This window comes from Homalodisca vitripennis, unplaced genomic scaffold, assembly GCF_021130785.1.
Source record: "Homalodisca vitripennis isolate AUS2020 unplaced genomic scaffold, UT_GWSS_2.1 ScUCBcl_2046;HRSCAF=6412, whole genome shotgun sequence".
Taxonomy (NCBI): Eukaryota; Metazoa; Arthropoda; class Insecta; order Hemiptera; family Cicadellidae; genus Homalodisca; species Homalodisca vitripennis.
In genome coordinates, this window is record NW_025778177.1 from 43,427 (window position 1) to 69,949 (window position 26,523).

Sequence of the window (26,523 nt, forward strand, 5' to 3'; positions counted from 1 at the left end):
TCTCTTTGTCGCAGTAATCCACTTTTTTCAGTAAATTGTCATCATTCAATGGAAATCCAAAACAAACACACAAATATTAAAATACAGGTAGCTGAAAATCACAAAGTTCCCATAATTATACAGTAGAGTAGGTCAGTATATACTGTTTGTAGCAATGACATAAGTTTATGCATTCATAAGTGCTATAACGACCAACATTGATATCTTGGATCAATGCGGATAAAATAATTGAGTGATAAGCATGTTTTATTCAACTATATAATTATTGTTCATGATTAAAAAACGATAGCTTGTTAATGTACTCATTAACAGTCCTTTTTAACTTTTAATTATTTGGATAACCCAGTTAATAATTTGGCTTTACAGAACATAATATTGGTAAAAATTACTATTTTGGAAGTTAAAAGTAAATAATGACATGGTTGATATAGTAAGAACTTACTTGTGACAAGAAATGTGGCTGCCTTTAGTCTATCTGGACGTGCAGTTGTACGCAGAGCAACTCTTCACCATGTCACGAAATAACAAACATTACTAACATTGACAAATAAAAGGAAAACAAACTAGTTGAGTTGCTCAGATCAGACGTCTTGACGGAATAAACAGGAAGAGTTGCCAACAATGCAAATAAAAACAATGATTTGTGTTTCGGCACGAAAAGGCGTGATGCCGTATCGTCCCGTTGATCGCCGCTCCACTCGGTGAGTTCTTGCCCACTTTCAGCGCCTGCAAGTCCATGGATACACCAGTAACGCACAGCTGTGTGCGACCGGAAAACACAACATGTGGCTTATGGGCAGTGCGCGTTCCAGTAGTATAGTTCGTTGTAGTTGACTCATACTCCGTATTCATATCCATTTTAGTTTTTTATTATAAGTAAACATTGTAGTTAAAAAGCATCCGGTAGAACATAGTTTAAGCGCAGTGCATACTAACCAAGTGGCTAATGAATATTGCATGAGAGAGAGAGAGAGAGAGAGAGAGAGAGAGCAAGCTTTAATCGAAATCATTAAGATCTGACAGGCGTCATTTTTTACAAGTATTGAGTTACAATCACATGCTATTTTTGATATTTAAAAGTCGTGTTTGAGAGTTCTATATTCCAAAGTCTCTCTCCAGGTCAGGAATTCATCGACTGTGTAGAAGGGCCGCAACGATAGCCACTGCTTCAGGTGAGACTTCAGCCTATGAGAGGGCAACATTTTGAGCTCGACTGGAAGGATGTTGAAGTATCTCGCACCGGCGTAGGATGGTTTCTTCTCGAAAAGTGTTCTTCTATGGGATGGAAGGTTTGAAATTTTGGCGAATCTGGTGTTGTGGTCGTGTATCTGGGCGTTTCGAGTGATCCCCCTTGAGCAAGAAGAGATGATCACCTCGAGAATGTAAGCAGCCACCACTGTCATTATTCCCCATTCAACAAAAGCCCCTCTACAACTATCTCTCGCCCCCAGATCTGCCATTATTCTCACAGCTCTTTTCTGGAGCACCAAAACTCGACCCAGACTAGTACGAGATGAGCCACCCCACAATACTATGGCATATCTCATCTTGCTGTCAAAAAGCGCATGGTAAGCGGTTAATGTTGTTTCTTTAGTTCCAATAGCCATTGATCTTCTTATGGCGAAGAGAGCAGAACTTAATTTTAAGCAGAGTTCTTCAATGTGGGTGGACCAAGATAGATTGTCATCTATTGAAACTCCAAGATGTTTAATGGAATTTTCAGTTTGCAGATCTGGCAATCCCGAAATTTCATTTTTGTGTGGCTCTAAACATCAACTGCTTTGTTTTTTTTTTTTATTGAATACTAAGTCGTTATTTGAGCAGTAGTCGATTGCAAGGTTCATTGCTACATACGATTCGATTTCCAAGTTTTCAATGGACTTGTTGGACGAGAGTATCACAGAGTCGTCGGCGTACATGTAGCATCGCCCGTAGGGTGCCTGAACATGGGCCGGGAAGTCATTAGTAAAGAGGGTAAAAATAAACCGGTCCCATGACTGACCCTTGTGGCACACCTCTAGAGACAGGTAGAGAGGTGGATCTTTACTTTGAAGATTTCATTGTTGCTGAGGTAACCCAGCTCCACAATCTGAGTCCTATCACCCAAATAACTTGTGAAACCACTGCAGGGCTTTTCCGCAAATGCCCAGCGAGCCGAGTTCATTAAGGATGAAGTCGTGGCTTAAGCAGTCGAATGCTTTACTCATGTCAATGAAGATTCGGTGGCATTGTGACCATTTTCAAGGTTATTGATAATATCTTCGATTAGGTCTACAAGAGCTGTGATGGTCGACTTGCCTTTTTTGAACCCGTGCTGATACTCTGTTAGTAGCTTATTAGCATTCAAGAATTGGAGCAGCCTCTTAAGGACGACTCTCTCGATAATTTTCGAGAAGGTTGGTACCAGTGATAATTGGCCTGTAGTTGTCCATGATGTCTTTTTTGCCACGTTTGTGAAGAGGAAACACTTCGAAGTTTTCATCCTTGACGGGAAACTTCCTAGTTGGACGGATAGATTTGTTATGTGTAGAAGCGGTAGTAAGAGCTCCTCCTTGCAATGCTTTAACTATTCTCGAAGATATCTCGTCAAGCCCCTGCAGAATCCTTTATCTTCAGATTGTCTATTATTTAGATATTTCGGCCATGGACGCAGCTGAAAAACTCCGATAACTTTGGTTGTAAGTTGTTATTTGGATTGGTTGAAGAGGATGGAATAACCCGGTTTTGCTCTAGAGTCTTTGCTGCAACTGTGGTAAAGTACTCGTTTAAAGGCTCTGGGCAATTAACATGGGATCTACGACGGCCCTATCATCAACTATCAGGGATTTTATTTCTGGGTTGAATGTGAGTTTGGATTTACGTTCTTGGTTGATGACGTTCCATATGGCTTTGCTTTTATTATCGGCGGATGCAATGTAATCAGCATTTCCCTTGCGCCTAAGTAACCGGAGCTTAAAGTCATAAGCTTTCTTCAAGCCATTAGCTCTTGCTTTGTCTTCCGAGCTACCATTTGTTAGGAACAAGTTGTTGGCTTGTATAAATTTCTCCTTTAACTCGTTCGTTTCTTCATCGTACGGTATCATTCTCTTTTTTCTTCTTTTTCTAGATTTTTTTTCAGGACATGCCATGGTCAAGAGCGATAGTGACAGAGTTTAGCAAATTGCCGTAGGCCTGATCAATGTCGACGGTTTCCAACACGTTATCCCAGGATTCCAGAGATAAGTGCCATTTCAAGTCGTTGAGGCTGTTAGTGTTGAGATGGCGTCTAGTTGAGGACAGTTGGTTTTTTCCAGAGTATTCGGAAGATTCAAAACGGCATAGCTGTCCAGTATGATCGGAGATGCCCCGTGTGAAAGACATTCACTGAAATCTGACTTTCGTTTAAGGTGGTGCACACTGCGTCGATAGAGGTGGCAGAATGCGGTGTTATTCTGGTGGGGGGCATGGGAACTCTTCTGATATTGTGCGAGGTGATTAATTCATTAAGAAGACTTTTGCCGACTGATGGAACTAGGTTGTCAATGTTCAGATCACCGATAATGATGGTAGAAGTCTTGGCTTTGGGGATACATCTAGAAATTCAGCAATTCGTTCCATAGCTAATTTCATATTATCCAAACAGTTTGAGGGAGGACGATATATTCCAAGTACGTCACACGTTTATTGTTACTGAGACTTATCTTTACAGCCGCCATCTCACATACAAGGGAGATGCTATGAGTTTCAATTTCTAAGTTCACTGTATTGTTTGTGAATTTGTTGTTTTTAAAGATAGCTACTCCACCTTAATATGTTGTTCTCTACTATATGCAGATATCCAAAGTGTAGTTAACGAGTCTCGTGTTTTGTATAGTGTCAGGTGTGTTACCATGTTCTGTAAAGATCGCCAAGTCCGGTTCGAGTAAGTCAAGAAGGTGATTTATCCTATCCAATTTGTTATTCATCCTGTCTGTATTCTGATGGAAAATGGTTATTGTGTTGTTTTGGCCGTACTCTGACTCTTCCAGTTGTGCTCTGCTGGTGGACTGCATTCTAAAAAACGATACTTAGACGATTCAGGTTTTGAGTAGCCAGGGTTTGAGGTTACAGTGACATTATTAGCCATGCCAGGCAAAGTGAGATCAAAGCTTCCCTGCGCTGAAGAGTGGTCAATCTCATGGATGCCAGCTGATTGATCTCTTCTCATCGTTGTGGAGAGGTCAGAGTAGAATTGAATGTGCTTGTTATAAAATTCCTCCACAGTCTCGTTGGGGTGACGTATTCTTGAATTGGCTGGCGGGTTTCTAGCTTGGTTGGTTGTATCTGTAGAAATGGTCATTACCCGGGCCCGTGATACCGCTTCCATTGAGATATAGCTTCTGAGGATTGATTTCTTGACGAGAAGGTTTGTTGAAAGTTTTTTAATTGAGATTCCAGAGCCACCAATCTACACTTGATTGAGGTTAGTTTCGGCTTCGAGATTGATCGCTGTAATTGGAGGTGCGTCGATGAATTTACCACTTACTAGGAGGTTTCTACTGTCTTCGGTGGTATTACCGTTCACTGAGCGTGAAAGTTTAGACTCAAGGGTAACAATTTTTTGTTCATATGATTCAATGATGCGGAGTTGTTCATTGTCGTGTTCGTTAAAAATATCTTGCTGTTTGAGTCTTAATGATTTTCTCTTTCTCCAATTGCTTAAAAGAGGCGTCGAGTTTAGAAAACATCTCTTCTTGATTGTTGACTAGTGTGTTGTTACTTTATGATAAAGATCTTCTAGTTCGGCTTCTTTAGATTTTATTGCGAATGACAGCTTGCTATTTTTCTTTCTTTAGTTCTTCATTTTCTGCCAGTAACTTGGAGCCGATCTCCGCAGACATGTGAAGGAGCTCTTAATTTGCGATGTCTCTGCCATGGTAAGAGGACACCTCATGCTGTAGTTCTTTCCAGAGATTTCCCCTCCGAATTAATACTCTCCAGGAGATTGTTAGACATATTTGAGTTGTGGCCCTGAGTTTGTTCCATCAAGTTGCAAGTGGGGCAAAGCCAGGGTTCACTGGGGCACTTTGAAATATCATTATAGTGCTCATGTGACATTCCCATGCACTGTCTGTGGTACCAGGATGAGCATTCGCCATCGCAGAAAACAGCATCATCATCGTTATTTACCGAGTTGTCGCAAAGAGGGCATTGCAATGTTTCATTAGGCAGTGCGTCAGAGGTTCGTTTTAATAGAGCTGCTACGCTATTATGTTGAGGGTCGAAACCGGTTTTCTGTTTTGTTCTTCGTCTTGTTTCCCATATTGACCAGACTTTGTTCCTAGCGAGGAAGTTGATTTTCATATAGTAATTGTATACTTTATGTAGACGTTATATAGAAGGCCGTGGATATTTTTCGGCAAGATTTCCTCTATAATAGCAGACGGACAGTGGTCAGTGACAGTTTATTCTGATTGGGAGGAACTGTGAAACAGTGAAACATGAAACGGGTGAAACACCAAGTCAACAAAGTGTAATGAGCCGGTCTGCAGGCTAGGGTTGATGTTAATTAGGATGTGTCAAATGAACTGGTACAGGATTTTTCCACATCGAATAACACATATTGACTTACAGGTCGCAGTCGTTATAGGTCTAGTCGTCCTGACCGAAAATAAACGATCCAGTAAGTGAAATAGTCGGCTAAAAAAGTAGCCAGTGCTCCGCAGACCGGCACAACGGACCGTTCCCGTCTGTCAAGATAAATGATGGGCTGTCAAGATGAAGGGCTTTTAGATAAATACTTTTATATTTGAAGTCTTTAGGAATATTCACAGCGTTAATATCTTTACGTGTATCGGTTCTTGAAATATTTTGCCATACTTTACCACATACATAACCTTCTTCAGTTTTCTGAACACTGTGGAGGGGTATTTGAAAGCTAGAATACATTTCTTCTATGGCCATTTCGTGAGTATAGACATTCGACCATAATGTTGTTTCGTGTCTTGTTCAATCAGTTCACATGTTCAAAGATTTTTGTTTAGAACTACTTGATGTCGTTATGTCGTTTTCGTTTTCCTAAAGTACATAAGGAAGAACACCTGCAATCTTTGTTTTTTAGAGGAGCAGACAACCACAGAGGTAACATTTAACAGTGGGTCTTTCTGAGGGTAAGTGTAAAATCCTTAAATTAAAACAGTGGGGAAATAAAATCTCTAAGGATGTAAATAGCTCTTCTACATTGACTTGTGTAAATAGTGTAAATAGCCTAACTGTGTTGTAGTGGAATATTCAGAGCCTACCTAATAAAAATTGACTATTTAAAACTTGTTAGCATCGAACACAGTGTTGATGTTATTTGTATAACGGAGCACTGGTTGTCTAAAGTAGACATTGTAAATATTGATTTACCAGGATATAAAATTGCAGCTTTTTTTGCAAGAACTGTTAACTGTGCATGGTGGTAGTGTTATTTTGGTCAAAAAACCATATTGCCTCACAAGTTTACCAAAAATTTACCCGATGTTGCTGAGGAGCTTATTTTTGAATCGTCCGCGGTACATCTGAAAAACTTTTAATACTCTGCTGGTGAACTTCTACAGGTCACCTACAGGTAAACTTTCACGCTTTTATAGATAAACTGCATGACATCTTTCGAGTGTGCATGGTGTGAAGTTTGACTTTATATGCATGGGCGATTTTAATGTAGACTTCTTGGAAAATAACAATGAAACACAAGAACTAAATAGCCTAACAAAATCATTTGGTTTATATACTGCAGTTAGAGAAATAAACCCGTCCAAACTTTTTTAACGCACAAATGCTTCAAAAGGGACTTGCATTGATAATATCGTGTCTACATTGCATCCGGACAGATGGACTGCTTCTGTGTTACATACACCAGTCTCCGATCACAATGCTATCCTTTTCTGTGTTAGTTTTGGGAGTCTGCAAACCCAGATAGAATAAAATATAAACACATAACAAGGCCTATAAGTGATGAAAACTCTGCTAGATTTTTGTATAATATTAGCAAAAGTAGACTGGTTTGTTGTATATAATAATACCCTAGATATTAATGATAAGTTTAATGTGTTCTTTGACCTGTTTCTATGGGCTTTAATATTTCTGTACCAATAAAAACTAAAAGTATGGATAACAAAAAACCAAACAACAAATGGTACCACAAAGGATTAGTCAATTTAAAAAAAAGAGTTGGATAGGCTTTACTTTTTATTTTGTAATACGTCAAATAACAATGTAATTAGGGGAAAAGTACAAATCACTGAAAGCAAAATATAAATGTGAAATTAGGAGAGCCAAACTAAAACTACAACAACAATTTTATTGCTGGATCAGTGAATAAGTCAAAGGCTTCATGGGCAGTTATTAATGAAGGTTAGAAATGTAAATAGTAAGCCCTTGTATATACCAAATTGTCTTTCTGCAGATATTTTTAATTCTTATTTTATTAGTAGTATTGAGGATATCACTAAAAATGTACCAAACTTGCCCAAATGACCACAATCTTTTCTTAAGCAGAAGTATAAAAAGTAAAAATACCTTTAGGTGAAAAGTTTACTATCAAAGAATTCACTGTTGAAGAAGTGTTCTTAGCCATAAATAAACTAAGAAATAGCTCTTGTCTAGATATTTATGGAATAAATGCTTTACCACTTAAAATTAGCTTCTAAGCACATAAGTGAGGTCTTAGCATACTTATTTAACATATGCATCACACAGGGCTTTTATCCTGAGAAACTTAAACAAACAAAAGTTATACCAATACATAAGAAAGGTCAGAAAGATTTATGTTCAAACTATAGACCAATATCCATTGTGCCCACAGTGTCGAAGGTCTTGGAACGTCTCATACATAGTCAGATGATAATCTTCTTGAACGAAATAATCTTTTATCAGAGTGTCAGCATGGTTTTAGGCCTAAGCGTAGCACTGTTGCAGCCACTCAAGCTCTAATTACAAACTGCTTTGAAGGTCTGGAGGCTAAAAGGAGTGTTCTTTTTAGATCGTATGATATGTCCAAGGCCTTCGACACTGTAACACATGATGTGCTGCTAGATAAGCTGTATTTTTACTCGTTTGACAGTGTTGCCATTTCTTTTTTTTTAGATCTTACTTGGAAAATAGATGGCAGTCTGTATATTTAAAATGGCTCTTTTTCCAATTCTTTGCAGATTGTACAAGGTGTACCACAGGGGTCTATACTTGGCCCGACCTTGTTCATAATTTACATAAATGATCTTCCAAGTAACATCATGGAGCAAACATGTAGAGTGTTTTATGTTTGCAGATGATCTGGGCAGTGTGTGTGTACAGGGTATTAATCCTCAGAAAGCTAAAGATATTGTTACCTCTAAATCAGATGTAATACATGACTGGTGTAATGCTAATAAAGCTGAGCTTAAATAGGGAGAAGGTTCAGGACATACAACTTTGCCTTCGTTCTGGTTCAGAGAGATTGGCATCTTTAAATTTCCTGGGCTTCCATCTTCAGTCCAACCTTAAATGGCACTCTCATATTGACAATCTGGCCGCAAAAAATTCTAAAGGGTCTATTTATGATTAGATCATTGAGAGGGAATGTGTCTCCTGATGTTCTCCTTTGCATCTACTATGGTCATGTTCATTAGCCACTTGTCCTATGGAACTTCACTTTGGGCGAATTGTTCCTATGCTCACAAATTATTTGTGTTACAAAAAAAAAGCTGTCCGTCTTATCTGTGGTGCAGACTGGCAGGATCACTGCAAACCATTTTTTGTTAGGCTAGGTATCCTAAACTCTGCCGTCAATGTATGTTTTTTCAATTCTTATGTATGTAAGGAAAAACTTGCAAATCACAACTAAAGTCAGTGACATACATAACTATATGACAAGGAATAGACATAATATAGCACAAAAAAGATGCATGTTTTCAGGGACTCAACAAAGCTTTTTGTATCAAGGTATACAAATGTATAATACATTACCTGAAAAATTTAAAAACTCTGACACTTCATAGTTTTAAGATAGCACTTAAGGAAATGCTATTGAATAAACCACTGTATAATATTACAGATTTCTATGGTGAAATAGCTGCACTATTTCCTTAAGTCTACATTTTAAGTTTCAAATTGACGATTGTCATGCATTTTGTAAAATGTCAACGACAATAAAGATTTCTGATTTCTGACTTCTGATGTTTTGAAGTAGAACACATGTTGCATACTAAACACCTGAGTTTATTGCAAGGATGTGATCCAACTGTTACGTTTTCTTGTTCTTTGTGCTTAGGTAATTTTGGATGTACTCAAATATCTTTCAAAAGTGGTGTGGTTTTCTCAATCTTATTTTTGGAATGTGTTTGAAAATGTTGTTAGTTGAAGCAGAGCTGTCCAATAAATTCTACTCGAAGTACAATGTTAATTTTATAAAGTCCTGGGTGGTATTTTGTTAAAAAGTTTAGATCATTGTTGGAAAAGTTTGCTTTATTTGTTCAAATTGATAGTGATTTAGTGTTCAGTTTGTTGTTTAGAAGTTTGCGTGGGTATATATTTAAATATTTTCGGATTCTGCTTTGGACATGACAGCACTTTTACAGAATTTCTGTAGACATGTTTTTTCCAATGAAATGCATATTACTTTAAATTTGTATAATTTAAAGTTTTAACACTTACAAGACAATATGGATCAAAGAGTATAATACGCCAGTACCTTACTGTGAGCTTAATTTTAACATGAACATTCATTCATATCGACAGGCGTTTAACATGGCTATCCTATGTATGGAATACGCGTGTTCATTTGAATCTGAAACATACAGGTAGATAATTAATTAACTTAGTTTCTTCACTCTATGTCCACCTTTCAACAGAAAACAAACTTTTACTCAACAAAACAGTCCTTAAGCCACTTACAAATTTTGGGAACAGCAGCAAACCAATTTAGAAATTATTAAGAGATACCAATACACAGCAACGGGATATCGTGGTATTTTTTTATAACCGAGTGTTACACAATGATGCCAAAATCCCTATTATTTGTGAAGTAATCAGGAAGCATCAAATTTAATGCCACTTAAAACTTAACAAACACCCCAACTAGTTGGCTAAACTGCCCATGAATAGCATAGACGTAATCAGAGGGATGTTTAGAGATTTTAACCCTCCCATTGATAACATTTTTTACTTGTGCTAAATTGAAATTATACTCTTAGTCATAGGCGTATACTTGTCGGGGAGGGAGTGGTTGTGGGTTGTAACACCCATTAATATAAAATATTCATGGTATTTTCTCACTTGTAAACTTAAAGTATACTCTTAGTCAAATAATGAAATAATGTATCATAGTTCAGTTTAGTTTTGATATATTCACTATAAAATCTAACATATAGTAAAACACACGACTCGTGTTTGTAATTTTGCGGAATGATGAGACTGTCTGTAGGGGTTGAAAAATATAATTCTGATATGCTAAAGTTATATAATTATGCGTTTAATTGATTTCATAACACATTTTAATTATAAAATATTCGCAATAACTCCATGAACACAACAAAAAATAAGGAAATATCGTAGCCTCTTAAAAAACATTAGACTTGAAAATCGTATTCTTTTTTTGTTGCAAACAAGAGATGATTACGTTTTGTATATATCAGTTGTACAAATAAAATATAAATAATTAATAATATCAAAACGCTTTATTAGTAAGTTACGTTTAAGTTAATATTCAAGTAACCTCGAAAACTTCATGCACACTGTAAATACCTATCAGACCTACCGATAACATCCTTAATTAACATCCAAATTTTGTCCTTAATAATAAAAACTTGAAGCTGTTTCTATTTGAAGAGACAGTTAAATTAAATATGACAAAAGCAAAGAAATGAATTTGTATAAAAATTTTGATTTTAGTTTTTATTGTTTTAACTGTGAGCTAGAATTAAAAATACATTCTCGTTATTAAAAACAAAACTAGTACAATTTAGTCGAAGACTATCCTCTACAACTCTCTCGAGACCCCACACTATCCGGAAGACCATAATGCAACATCAATTTTCTTGAAATTCTGAAAAGTATTCCCCGAAAATTAGTCGATACATCAACCTCGACTAAATTATATTACCTTAAAAATCCTTACAGTCCGTGGTCAAAAAAGTCAAAAGCTTCAGAAAGGAGAGACTCGAATGAGAATGAGAGCTTCATAAATTGTGCTCATTTTACCTAACGGAAACCACAGCTTTTAAAAGAAATAAAGACAAAGCGGAAATTGTGGAGATTATGATGGAATCCAAATTTAGATTAACATATTATATTTTTGGTGTTAAGAAAGAAGTAAAGTAAAATAATGAACCAAATTAGTGTACTGTAGTCATATATTTAGTGCTTCCACTATCATACCCAGATACCCTAATTGTGTAGTCCAGGATTGGAAACGACTTGTGACTGAACCTCCAAAGTAATAATAACAATAATAACGTCTTTATTTGCAGCGATTTTCAACTTTACATTGTTGTTTTTCAAAATAACTCAAGTCATACATTTTTAATCAAGGCGCATACAAATCTATATCATCATCCGAGAAATATAAAATTAAACTAATCTAACCTCTAATACATTAAACAGCTATTTAGAGGTGAAACACTCCTCCTCCAAAGCCAGTCTGAAATTGTTCTTGAACGAGGAATATCCATAAGCCTTTAGACTGTGAGGGACACTGTTGTATATCTGGGGGCCAAAGTATCGAAATCCATTCCTCCCCATCTCCAGCCTGACCCTGGGCACCTCCAGCATGGCGTCCTGCCGAGTGTGACAGTCCCTAATCTCAGCCCGGGTCTGTAGCATCCCCCTGAGGTAAGAGGGTTTTCCCGTCAGCAACACCTTGTGAACAAGGCAAGCCACCTGAAGTTTGAAAATGTACTTTATCGGGAGGATCCTTGCTGTACGGCGATACTGGCTAACGTGATCAAATTTTCTCAGGCCGTACACAAATCTTACAGCAGAGTTCTGTAACCTATCAATCAGGACCGCACCCTCAAGGGTCAATCTTCCCCCAAATACAGGAAGAGCATAAACAATAACTGGGAAAACCACAGCTTTGACAATCTTCAGTTTCACTTCCTCCTGGAGTAACCCCTTAAACCTAAACAACACTCTTAACCTATTCATTACACCACGATTGATATTTTGAACATGGTTCAAGAAGGTTAACTGCTTGTCAAAAGTAATAATAATAAGTATAATAGTGTAGTATATCAAAAGTAATAATAGTGTACCTTTACACTACATATGAGTTACTCACAGCCTGCTTTTAATAAATCAAATGAAAAAAAAGACCGGGAGACCGGCTTAATGCTGTGGTCTGTTATTGTGGTTTGGAATGGATACAGAGTTTTATTAGACAATTCAGTTTGGATTTGTTTGGTTGAATAGTTTTTTTACGGTCAAATTCCAAATATTGTTTTCTGTGAATAATAGTTTGATATATTAATTTAGTTATAGAGTTGATTGTCCAAACTGAGAATCGAAGAAATTTAAATATACGTTGATTACGTTGTGAGTGAGTAACCTGTAATTTAAGGTTAGTTTTATAGTTATATTATCCTGTTTACATAATATTAAATTACAAACGTTTCCTTTATTACTGTAAATTAACATTTAACTGACAACAATGTAAGTATATTAATTTGTAATTTAATGTAAAATTGAGAAGAGAAAATAAAATTTGTAATCTCCAAATGTAAATAAACAACCCATTGGTGTCCGATTTGATGTATACTAACTGTCCTCAAGATGTATATGTCCTACTTTGTTCATGGTTAGAGTACGATAAGCGGACCTGGTTTTTACATTACAATAATCAAACAATATTAATTATACTCATTGATATAATCAACCAATAGTTAAGAATTGGAGCAATTGAGTAAATCATCTGCACCAATTGTACACACATTTTCAAGTTCTAAACACAATTTGTTCTATAAGTAACTTCTTTTAAATAAAATAAGGTAGCTAATGTAGGAAATGAAATAATGTATCCTCTCTTACTCATATTGTGAGCCATACCTAGTTTAGACTTCATATTGCCTATAACCAATCATCACTCGGTTGATGGTTTGTCTTCCAAACATAATATTACAATATCTTTGGAGAGCCGATTTTTGAGTCATTTAAGACATCAGACTATGGATTTAAGTTGCAGGCTAAGTTCAAAGGGGCTTAAGTGCATGGCAGTAGGCCGCCCCAAGGAAAAAAAAAAGTTAAAGGGTAGGGTACGATAAGCGGACCTGGTTTTTTATATCGAAGAATATAATCATCGATACCTAATATTCGCATCTCGAATCATAGACTATCAATAGATATAAAAGTATCTATAGTCCCCAATAACAATCATGTTTCAAATTAAAATATGAATTTAACGATGTCACAAATAATAAATGAACATAACCAAAATTAGGGAAACTCATAACTTAAACTAAATGAACGAGAACGATCAAACAGCAAAACTCATAAATAATTAAGAAATGATAACAAACAATGGGAATAAAAAAATAAATTATAACAGCAATAATTAGAATAGAAAACGGAAACTTGTCAAACTATCTACGTGTTTTCGCCTGGGTAGAAATTTTTTACTGCTTTAAGGTAGAAATGGTTGAACGCGTTCTCTTCAGAAAATCGTAGCTCTCTTCTATATAAATATTCACAGATGTGATCTGCGAGAAGGTCGGCTGGGATACCACTTATTAGACTGCGTTTTACGGCTCTCCCCGAACTTTCAACTGTCTGAGTGTTGGCACCAGTTGCTGGGTTTAAAAAGTGTTCACTATGGTTGACAGTAAAATGGACAAAACCACAATCACTTAATCCAAAATAAGCTTTCCACATATCTGTGACTATGGTTGTTCCAGGCTGTAGATGTTTTAATACGTGAAGAATGAAGGTTTTAGCATCTCGTTTGTTTTCAGGAAAAATCACTATTCTATACCTACCTCCACGTTTTTGTCCTTCCGGTATAGTTTCTATTAAATCTAGAATCCAGGTTCCTTCTACCAACCTCCCTTTGTTATTTTTACGTTTTCCAATTTACACTTATCAATTTCCACCACCACTCCAAAATCTCCAAGCTTTTCTTCCCTGTTAAACTGATCATCAATCCACACAAAACACACTTCCCTACAAAACGACAGCCAGTCAGATATCGTACTTCTTGATAGATTATGTAAATCCGAACTACTCTCAAGAATTAAAAAATCGTAATTTGTCTGATTTCTGGAAAAGAAGTACATTAAAGTCACAATATTGTGCAGTCCGAACTTTGACCCTTCAAAAAACTATTCTTCAGTGCGTTTTTACTGAAACTGTGTCCCCACCATTACCTTCTTTTTTGCATCTGAAGACGACCATGTTTGTTCCTCTCACATTTACATTTTTATTTTCCACAAATTTCACATAATGGATTCTTAGGTGCTAGTCCAACATGTTGAAGCCACAAAAAACATGTCTTATCATCTTTTAAAGCAATGTCGTCTAGCTTTCTAAGATTGACTGCCATTTTTAATAAACAATGTTACTTATATGTAAAATTTGAAATATTACCTTACTTGTATTATTTGAAAGCGTTTACAGCTGTTCATATAGATTATTTAAGTTAATTGTTAAAAATAATTAATTAGTATCGATTGGTTATAACGATGGTTTATGATTAAGTAATATCGTTTTCCAATTTCTATATAAAAACCCGGGTCCGCTTATTGTATCCTACCCGGTTCAAATCCTGCCTGTGACTTTCTATCAGTATCATCGACCATGTATTGTATGGATTCTCCTTCTTATTTTTTTATAAGATTCTTGCTTAGGTCATTTTCCCATGAAGGCATGCAAAATAGGGCTTAAAAGGGGTTCTGTCTCTGTCTCTCTAAAAAAAATGCATTCACCTTTCTCTTCCACTTAGAGGAACTACCGTCATATCAATGTATGAGCAGATGAAGTAACCAATTTACAATATTTATAAGTAACTAATTAATTTTTGTTCTAGATCGAGATGGCTAATGAAATTGAGCAAGATCCTCAAGATGGATTATACGGTCTATGTATCTTCGGAGCTGAACACTCAACAGATGACGAGGTTTGTTATCTGATCATTAATGCAATAATATACCATTAGGGAGGCTTGTATTCCATCAAGTTTTTATCAACTGAGAATTTATTGTCATTATTTAGAGGCAAACAATTCGATTTTGCTAAAATATTAGTATAATGAAATAATGTGATTTCTTCCAGAAGCATGACACATTTCCGTCTCAGTTGTCTGATCGAAATGTCACATTTACTGTCGTAACAAATTTATGTGCATATTATTTCTTAAACCTCTGTAAACCTTTACACTTTGGTGAAATAGTATATAATTTATCAGCATCTTATGTTAAGTGAGAATTATAACAGTTAAAGTACATTTACAAAATGCAAAATTTTAAATAAAATTTATATTTAGGCAGAAGGATTTTTACAAAAACCTACGCTGCGCTTATAAACATTAATGGCTGAAAGTTTATTTTTTCATTTGTTGCTGCTGTAAGTAAATGTGTATTTTAAACAAAGCCTATTTTCAATAAAGCCTTAGAGCATTTTCTTTTCTTTTGTCTCAATATGAATCTCACAGGGCCATCAAGCATATATTTATATTTGTACACATGTTAGTTTTTAATATGTTTACCAGAATATTTTTACTCTCATGGCTAGTAAAAAAATTGGGATGGTAAAAATTACTTCAAAAAAGATCTTTTTAACCAATAATCTTGCTTTTTAAGTTACAGGAAACAATAGAACAAGCAGTAAAGTAACAAACTTATTAGTATTGACTGGATGATATGAACTTCTTTGACGCACATTTGGATAAAAAAGAAAAGGCTTACATAGAGAATTAAATAAATTCTAACTTATGTTAAGGTTTATGGTATGCGTGTCTCTAAAATATCAAACTGGATTTTAAAATTAATTTGATGAAAGTCTTGGTGATGAATTTTAACCAAGTAAGCCATGTTTTGTTCAACATGAAAGTAACTGTTTCAGTAACCATATGCTTTAACGGTATATCAATAAAAAGTTGATTCATTGTTTGTTAAGTGGAATATGACTATTAATTAATACAATAGTTCATCTACAAAGTTTGAGCTCAAGGGTGAACTGGTCTTAGTTTAATTTAAATGTGTGTTTACAGGTTGTGAAAATATGTAATAAGTTTGGGGCAGTTGTGAGGTGTAACAGAAGTAAAAACTTAGTGTTTATTCGCTACGCCAAGAGAGAGGAAGCAGTCGCTTGCTTAAACTCTGACCAGCTACCGTTCCAAGTAAGAACTGCAACAAGAAAGAAGAATAGGTCAGTGAATATTGATTACTAGACTTAGTTTCTTCCACAAGAACAGTAAATTAGTGAACAAGTTTAGTACAACAATAGTGAAAGTTGTCTCAGCTTTTTACAAGTTGAAATGTATATATGATCCAAATAAGTTATGTATTAATTTTAAGATGGAATTTGAGTTTATTCCCCATGCAAAGTGCCGGTAAAGTTATTGTAATGATCCAAAATATAAAAAAATTCAAACGTCATGTAAATAACTCAATAACTCGTTTATTCAACCAAAGTAACACAATTAGGCCCCATGCGTTGGTCATGTCAGATAAAAGGAAACTTCTAACAACAGATTACACTCGTCAATAAAATAACTAAAATGACTTGAATTCTTAATATATTATAAAACAACCAGGTTTTCCATTTAGCCGTGAGTCAGGAATTTACGGACACTGTAAAAACATTTTTCAAGGAGAAATAACCTAAGCCTCTCGGTTTGACTCTGCTTTGAGGTGCAAAGCAAAGTAAAGACTAACTTAGTGTTATAACAAAAAAGAAAAAGGTTGTTGGTTTAACCTATACAAAAATTAGAAAATATGAAGGCTATCCTTAAAATATTGTTTTAAATCAAATTGTCTATAAAATTTAGTGTGGACATTCTAAAACCTTCCAAATGTTATACTTGGCTTGAAGTTGATCATAGTGAGTGCTTTTCCTGTTTTTCAGTTAGTTAACTGAAGAATTACTAACCTATTAGCTTGGACTCATGATCGTTACTCATACTGTCATTGCACGGAACGGACTTAGACTCTCGATCTTTGCACAATTTTTTTCCGTTTGTTATGTACTAATATTTGGCAGTAGTTACAATTTATGCTACAATTTACATTCTCATAAGAATGTCTTTATTCGACTGTATTTCTCAGATACATTAGTTTTTTTTCAGAACAACTATTCTCACAATCATATATAGTAATTTAATTATGTATTTAGTATAGCCACTTACGTTATTCATAAATGGTCAGAAAGATTTTATCAAAAATAAATTTGTATTATAAATGTACATGGGTAATGAATTATTTTGTCAGGGGAATATGGAGATAATTGTAAAGTGTGATAATATAACAAATATTAGAATCTCGCCAATTGAAGATCAATTTTTCTTCATTCTATTTTTTTACAGAAAATATATAATGTTATCCAGGTTCTCTTGAAGAAAAATAAAATATGCTGTAAAAACTACAAATAATACATAAAAGGCTAAATTTGTTACTACGTGTAAGTTTATTTTCTAAAATTTACAAAATAATGTAATTTTTACAGTAAATATTTTGCTTGTGATCCTGTCGACCAATTTGAGGCCAGCTCAACAAGCTATGCCTATTTTGCGGATCACCACGTGTTAACAATCCCGCCAACACGAATTCCCGCTAATATAAATTCTAATTATTTTTTGCTACTTATTGAAATTAAACCAATGTTTATTTATAATCTGCTTCAAACTTATTTATACTAAGATGTTAATTTATGATCCATTACAGGCTAGAGTAGTGCAAAGCCTTACATTTAAGAATTTCTGAGAGAACTTGTTGACCTGTTCTCAAGCAACCTAGGCCTTGACAGTATCACCTAGGTTTCACTATATGCTTTCAGAAACCCCAAACTGTAAGCCAATTTTTCAAGAAAAGTTCAAAATTAGTATTGATTTATTTTAAAATAATGTAAGCCATAAAATATATCCATTTCAAAATTTAATTTTTTAACTTTAAGTTTTGAAAATAATTGTAACCATAGTTACAAATTTAGGTACATTCCACCACTTTTCAAATATAAAAACATAAAGAAATTGGTTATTGATTAATTTATTGTTTTTGTAGCAAATATAATTCTCTAAATTTTGGAAACTTTTAGTATAAGAATTATACTTTTTGCATGTTTTTAAAAATAATCGTACCCATAATAAATTTAGCCTTTCATGTCCCATTTGCGGTTTTTATAAGATGTTCAATTTTTCTACAAGAGAACCTGGATGTCATACATTTTTAGAAAATAGATAAAAATAAATAGGCTATCTCAGATTATAATTTTTAATGTATTATCACACTTTAATGGTGCAGTTCCACCGCTTTAAAAAAAAGGAAAATCACTTTTAGGGTGGTCATATATGCCTTTTTAATGGTTTATGCATAATGTTTTTATACCATAACTATTTTTACATTTTCCTGAAAATATAATGTACTACACATATAGATTTATAGTAAAAATGTATTTTTTACAAAATTTTTAAAGTATGGGTACAAAACACCCAAAAATGGCTTGCCATCTGAGGAAAAAATGATTGGCAATTCGAGAGTTAAGTTTGTGTAAATTTATTTATTTTTAGTGTGGTTTGTACCTACTGATTACTTCTTACGATTTCTTCACGGCCCTATATAAGTTTCTATCATTTGAATTTGAGTTGGCTTTGCATTTTTCAACACCGAACATTCTTCAGATCTCAAAGTTCAAAATTTTAGCAGTCCCATGAATAGTGCCTGTCAAAAACACCATCTCCTGAACCAAGCTTATTACTTTGTTGTTGAGAAATCCTGTAATGAAACAAAACAGGTATTTACTCGTATATTTTTGTATACACCCTATGTTTGAACAGTTATTTAGGTATAAGAATTTAATTAGGATAAATAAATATCATTTATTAGATTGTGTAAATATAAAATTTTGTACATATTTTTGAGTTTCAATAGGTATACAAGCCCAAGCTCAATTTGAAGTCAATTCAAAAGAAGCATTCAATTATTTTTTGAAACGCTAAGCTCTGCAACAATTTTTTACTGCTATTTGGTTATTTTTTTATCTATTTATTTTGTAATGTTGGCAGGAACGTAACACGGCCCACTCGATACAGGTAATTGGTACTTAAAACTATAGGCTACGTAGCATTGTTGGCTTGCTCTTCAACGCTGTGACAATATTGTCTTTCACTCAAATGACTCCAATGCTTTGGCACCATAATGTTCTTTAGTGCTTGTAACATTCATTGTGTGGTAAATTTTGTAATTTCAAACTTTTGTGGTCAGTAATATTGCTATTGTAACACCTGCTAGTCCTCCAACCTATTTTTTCTCCAAGGTAATGACGTTAAACTGCTTTCTTACACCTACTTTAGATTTATTTTTACGCACTACGTTGTCCCATTACTTACGACGTTAACTAAAGTGAAATCTAATTGCGTCATTGTTATTAATGGTTTTGGCTGAGCATTAGCAAAGTTTATTACTTAGGGAGGTTTTCAGAATTTCTTCTCTGTTTGTATTTACGTAGGATATATAAAAAACTAATTAATCTAGAGACTTGATAAATTGTATGAAACTTTGTTTCTAAGTAGAAAGTATTAGGTACGGTTATGCTGCATGACCGCCCATGGAAGTGGATTAAACTATAGTAAAGCCTACCATGCATGGGAAATCCCTAAAATGAATTTAGCTGTAGATTTGAAAATTTGCATGAATCATTATTTCCATATGGGCAAGATTTAATTCAAGAATGGTGCACGTTCTTTTCTGGGGTTTAGGTGAGCATTATCGAAACTTATCACTCAGCACCCTGGTAAAATTTTTTCTTCTGTTTTCTGTCCATATGATATCTCAAGAATTAATTGAGATATATATTTGAAATGTTCTATAAAAATGTATCTTTACACAGGCAACACCGAGTTCGATGACGGTGCATATCTCCCAAGGCTGTAGATGTTCTTTGTTCTATATTTAACAAATTGTGTTAAACTACACTCGGTTCGGTTTACCTCTACCCTGTTTTAAAAAACAAAATACAGTAAAAGGGTTATTCAGAAAGTAAGGTCTGAATTGCTGTAACTACATGTAAGTATATGTTGTAACTGTTTGGATAATCTTGAACAGTAACTGTTTGGATAATCTTGAACAGCAGTAGTGCTATTAGGTTTTAAACGTTAAAATTTAGTTAATTTCAAACAATTTAATTTACCAGTAGAGTTGTTTGTTAAATTGCGGAATTAACTGAACATTTATTCCACTGCAAAATGTGTATTTCTTGCAAGGTAAAGTGTTGATAATAAAATGTAATTTTAAAAACTATTATTTCATTGTAATTGCCTTATTGTACATAATTTTATTTAGTATTAAATTTTCGAGGTTAAGTGGTAGAGAGGACTTTATAGTCCTAACTTCGCCTCTAATAAAGACATTTTCATTTCATTTCATACAGCTGTTAGTAATGATTAAGCTGAATAAAATCATGTAATTTTCAGTCCTAAGTATCATATCCTGGATTTTATAAAGAAAATGTTCAAACTAGTAGGAATATAATGGCATGAAAAACTTAGTTTTAAACAGCCGTCGACTTCAATGCTTTAGGAAGAAATATGTATAGTTGAAAATAAAACTAGTTTTATTCCACTGCACTAATTAATCACTTTATATTGGTACTGAAAGAATAGGTATTAGTAACAGTGCATTGTTTTTGAGTGTTGTAGTACAGTTGTCTTTGGATCGCAGAGTTGCAAGCACTGCCATTTTTTTGCTGTGGCCGGATTGATCAGATTCAGATTCAGATTCAGATTCCTTTATTTGTCATTACACATTACAGAATGCAGGACAAGTGTCAACAACAACAACAATAAATTAATAAGTTACAACAATTAATAACAGTCAATAATTAAGAAAGTTTATGTCATAATACTCTTGAAACACTGTACAGACATTCATCCAATAAAATATGCTTAATACTATTCTTAAATTTATTTACAGGCAGCACCTTAAGATGTTGTGGTAAACAATTATACATTTTAATTCCCTTGGTAGACGAAACTATTTTGAGTGAGAGTATAACAACACCTCTTTGTCACCAAATGTTGCCTGTATCTTGTGTTGTGTTCATGTACTGAGGTGTAATCCTCAAGAGTAGACAAATTGTTTCTTATGTACATTAAAACAGACAATACATAAATAGATGGCAGGGAAAGAATTCTTGATTTTATAAAGAGAGGTTTACAATGTGTTCTAGCTGATACCCCACATATTAATCTGATGGACCTTTTTGCAACACAAAAAGTCTCTCTGAGCTCCATGATAATTGCCCCAGAGGGAAGTGCCATAGGACAATAGGCTGTGAATTGTAAGCATAATAAACACATAATAAGGTATCTGTGCCTACACTATCTTTCAGTATCCTAAAGTACAAAATATACCCTTACTAACACGAGTAGATAAGATGTTTATGTGATTTTCCCTTCCCATTTTAAATTAGATTGAATATTAATTCCAAGAAATTTTAAACTACTGGTAACATCAAAGTGACTTAAACTAACAGGTAAGTCAACAACCTTCTCCATGTTAATACAAAGCTTGTTAGCAGCGCACCAATCATTTATTACTCTGGTTTGCTGGCTTAAGACTGATCTCATGACTTCAAGGCTCTTTTTTTTTTAACATACACACCTAAATCATCAGCAAACAGGTAACTACTAGCACCAACAGAACTTAAATTTAAAAGGCAGGTCATTTATGTACAAAATAAACAGTGTTGGACCCAAAATTGAGCCCTGTGGTACGCCATGTTTAACATTTAAAGACGGAGAAAATGAACCATTTAGAAACACTGATTGATATCTATTTGTTAAGTAGGATCTAAAAAAACTTCACAGTAACATCAGTGAAACCATAAAAAACTAACTTATCAACTAGAATGCTATGTACAACGGTATCAAAAGCTTTAGACATGTCAAATGATCTAAAGATTGAGCAGTCTTTATTTTTCAACTCCATTTAGACAATCATTTATTAATGTTTGAACTGCATCAATGGTACTACGTTTCGCTCTAAAGCCAAACTGTTTAGTAGATAACAGACAGTTTTCCTTCTACATATTTTACAAGTTGGATTATGCACTAAGGATTCCAGTATTTTAGACACTGCTGGGCACAATAGAGATAGGCCTGTAATTTTTTGGTTCATCTTTGGCACCTTTTTTTAATGAACAGGAATAACCTTGTTTTGTTTTAAAATATTAGGAAAGACACCCTGACTTATAGACTCATTAAACAAATAAGCTAAGACTTCACTAATGTATTTAGCAGCTATCTTAAGAATAGGAGCATTCATTCCATATATATCAAGACATGTACTGTTGCTTAGGCTGCAAATCGCTGTGTACACACTTTCCACAGTGAATTCCTCCAAAGAGAAACTAAAAACATTGTTTTGATTTGAACTGACAGCTCCTCAAATACAGATGATAATCACTATTGCTAGGTGGTATATTATTACTAATATTATCAACAGATTCGATAAAAAACTCATTAAAAATTTACAGAAGTTAGCCCATTTGGTTTTAGTACAGGCTTTCTATTTACATTAAGTGTTTTGATTCACTACATTCCATGCAGCTTTTGTCTTATTTTTAGAGTTATCAATAAGGCTACTGTTATAATTAAATTTAGCTTTTCTTATTTCAGATTTATAACATTTTTTTTCATCTGGTGGTCTTTCCCCTTATAGTCTCGCAGCCAGTGGAACTGCTAGTCATTAGAAAATACAGCCTATCCAACTCTTGTTTTAATTTAATAAGGCCTACATGGTACCATTTACAGCATACACTTTTCTTTTTATTCAAAATATATTTAAGTGGAATAGATGTATTTAATGCTGATAAAAATAGATCAAAAAATATTTTAAATTTACTATTTACATCACCTTTGGAGCAGTAAACACTAATCCAATTTATTTGGTTTATAAGATTTACAAAATGGACTAATTTAAAACTATTTACAGGTCTAATAATATTACTATGTTTAGACATATTCTCATGAGACTCCAAATAAGCAGTAAACAAAATTGCATTGTGGTCTGATACCGCAGTGTTAATAACTGTAGCAGTCCAACGATCTGGATGAATTGACGTAAGAAGATTGTCTATACAAGAGCCCCCTGAACTGGTTCCACTCGGTCGAGTGATATCACGTACCGTGATGTGCAAGCCAAAATCACTTATAAGGTCACGCAACCTGAACAGTGTATTCATCAGAGTTAAGAAAATTAATATTGAAATCTGCAGCCACAATAATGTTAAGTTTAACACCATGCACACTTGTGAAAACAGAATGGAGTCCTTTTTATGGTGAAGTTGATCTCCAGGTTAAGATGCTTTTTCTTGTGATGTGAGGGGGAGAGGAGTTCATTGTTTGAGATTCTTGAGTTTCTGGCTTGTGCTTTCCTTTTGGTATTCAGTGGGAAAAAAGTGGTATGTTTTAAGATATTGAAAACGAATTCCTGTTTTGTGCTGATTTGTTTGTCTACACACAACACAGCTACAATGGTAAGGACTGAATCAATGCTAATGTTGACTTCATCATCTAAATTCCATTTCACTTTCTGCTCTGTGATCTGACATTGTCACAGACTTGAGTCCTGGAATCTGGAGAACACGTTTGTCTAAAAGGATCTAGCAAGATTGAAACAGTAAAGTACCTTGGCTATACTACGTGGTACGTGCCATGATTTCAGTATACAAAATATACTCTCAGCAACACAATGAGTTCCTAGTTGTTTTCGTGTTCCACCATACTAAACACCTAGGCTACAAAATAGCCTCCTCTGGTTTACCCAGTAGAAATCCAGTGTAATCTAGATAAAGAGGTATTTGTGTTGTCACATCAGGTTCACAGTTGAGTGATCTACTATATTTAGAAATTGCCCTAAAGTACAGTGGAGCAACCGACGTATTTACACATAAAACAGCTTTGGTGAAAAGGATGGATTCAATGAGAGTATTGAGACAGACTTGGACCCCGACTGCAGGAATCAAGTCTGTGACAGCGTCAGATCTCAGATGCTGCTGTACTATGTGGAAGGTGAAATGGAGCTAAACTCATCATTCTAATTTGTTTGTGTTGTTTGTTTTGCCCGCTTTTTGTTTTTACTGTGAGAATGCATGTTGTTAACTCTAAAAGAAAACTATTCTCCACTGTTTTAATACCTTTTTTTATCTTACACACAATGTCTGCACCCAGGCAAGTCAATTAGCCAGAATATTTGTCTAGAAAACAATTGATGTAGGTCTCATATTTTCGTCATAATATTCTGGCGACCATATTCGATTCCATGGGATGTATTTACCCAATGTTCTAGCACCATATACACAACTGGTATAAGTTTTATACGCTGTCCCAGACTTGACTCTTGGAATGTGGAGTCAGCATTCATATAAAGAAATCTGTAAAAAATCTGTTAGAAGTCTGTAAAGAAGCTCAAATGAACTCTTTGCATTGTTCTGATATCAGAGACACCTAGACTGCAAAATCAAGTGCAAGGTACAAATCTAGATGAATAGGTATTCTCATTGTGCAAAATTTTTGGGATCTCTTCAGACAGACGTTGACTCCAGATTCCAGGAGTCTAGTGTGTGATAGCATCAAATTTCAGAGGCTGCATCAAGTGGAAGTTGAATCGGAACTGAGCTCAACATTCGCATGGTGAAAGTTGTAGTTCTCATGAAGATGGCTGTGGTTCTCAAAGTATTAACGTTTGAAACCATTGAGTACCAGCTATAGGAATTAGACTAGAAATCATCATCATCATCAGACGTTTCCGTTATCATGGGTCGTCGTACACAGCCTCCTCCACTTTTGTCTATCATTTCAGGTCTCCTCTTCCTCCACCTGTATTTTCTGTAGTCCCCTTCTCTCTATGTCTTTCCACACTTGGTCCTCCCATCTTCCTCTCGGTCTTCCTCTTGGTCTTTTTCCTCCTTCTTCCTTCTCCAGTGCTATTCTAGGCATTCTATTATCTCCCATCCTCTTCACATGCCCCATCCACTGTATTCTTCTTCCTTCCATTGTCTCTTGCAGTGAAACTACCTTCAATCTTCTAGACTAGAAATATTCATTATTATTTTAATTCTTGTGTTAGCAATAGAGACAGTGTGGGCAGCTCGAAAGACTCAAGCTGGAAGAACAATGACGGTGATTTTTCATAAGAGGAGGAGTGATGGAGACTCCCATCACAGAGGTGGTGGTGGCAGCAATGACGGTGATTTTCACAAGAGGAGGAGTGACGGAGACTTCCATCACAGAGGTGGTGGTGGCAGCAATGATGGTGACTTTCACAAGAGGAGGAGTGATGGAGACTTCCATCACAGAGGTGGTGGTGTGGCAGTGGTGACAACTTTGATGTGGGGAGGCCTATGCCTGACCTCGTGCCAGGTAACACTTTTTAGTTAATATTTTATTATTCATTTTAAATTTGTGTTAAAAGTGGTGGGGGCTCTTTTTAAACTTAAGACAACCTCACTCACCCGTTTTTTAGACACGATGACCATGGCAAAAGTGTGATATCAGAGATTTTGTGTCAGCTTTTGAATGCGCATTGGAACATGTTATGGTGGAATAGTTATTTTTTTCAGTAAGTTACGATCTCAGTTTTTTATGTACGTTACTGTTTCATTTTTGAAAAATAAATTTCTATTTGTACCTTCTGAATCGTTTTATTGTACTAAGTAACCATGAAAATTTAAAATATCCATTGCATAAGATTAGATAATAAAGTTTTAAATAAAATTAACTTTTTTTAAATCATAAATGAAAATACTTCATGGAAAACATCTTCAGCATAGTCATATTACATAACGCCATCAAAAAGTAAACCATGGCATTGTTAGTTCATTTCCTATAAATAACTGTTTCCTTTATATCACAATTCTATATACTGCTTTAACTAAATTCTGGCTTTAACTACTCTGTCACCACATTAGGTGTGTGACAGGTTCTACTGTATTAGTTCAATGGAAATGTATATTTTTTTGCTTGAAACTTAGGGATGGGCCAATTTCGATACTTGATATATCAATTTTTAACTACGGCTGTTTTCACTCGATTCGGATGCCAATTTTTTACACTTTTTACTGATAATTAAAAGCAACAAATCGTCTAAACAGTTACTAATAAAAAAAAAAATTATAAATATAATGTAAAATTGTACTAATAATTTTATACAAAAAATTTTGTTTTATTACTTTTTAAAATTATTTTAGTACATGTTCCACACAAGAGAATTAATGATGCACAGACAAGAATGTAAATGTAGACTTAACACATATGTTACAGACATGCATAAAATGTTTTGTTTATTCAAATTTCACCGTGGTGTAGGGGCTGAGGGATTGATGTTGAATTCTCTGTTGCAGTTA

At 34.7% G+C, this 26,523-nt stretch overlaps 1 protein-coding gene across 1 annotated transcript; it reads left to right on the plus strand.

Moving 5' to 3' along the window:
* The first annotated feature begins 12,346 nt into the window (after nt 1–12,346).
* LOC124371817 lies at nt 12,347–25,314 on the plus strand. The gene is made up of 5 exons (XM_046830172.1): nt 12,347–12,535; nt 14,993–15,082; nt 16,175–16,332; nt 19,184–19,210; nt 25,248–25,314. The coding sequence occupies exons 2-5, from the start codon at nt 14,999–15,001 to the stop codon at nt 25,312–25,314; spliced, it is 336 nt and encodes a 111-aa protein (XP_046686128.1). The 5' UTR covers nt 12,347–12,535; nt 14,993–14,998.
* The last annotated feature ends 1,209 nt before the right edge of the window (nt 25,315–26,523 follow it).

Excerpts from the sequence above, each read along its gene's own strand:
- LOC124371817 (XM_046830172.1), top strand. The coding sequence starts at position 14,999 with ATGGCTAATGAAATTGAGCAAGATCCTCAAGATGGATTATACGGTCTA. Across the intron at positions 16,333-19,183 it reads GCAACAAGAAAGAAGAATAG|GAACGTAACACGGCCCACTC; the intron begins GTCAGTGAATAT and ends TAATGTTGGCAG. Across the intron at positions 19,211-25,247 it reads ACACGGCCCACTCGATACAG|CAATAGAGACAGTGTGGGCA; the intron begins GTAATTGGTACT and ends TTCTTGTGTTAG.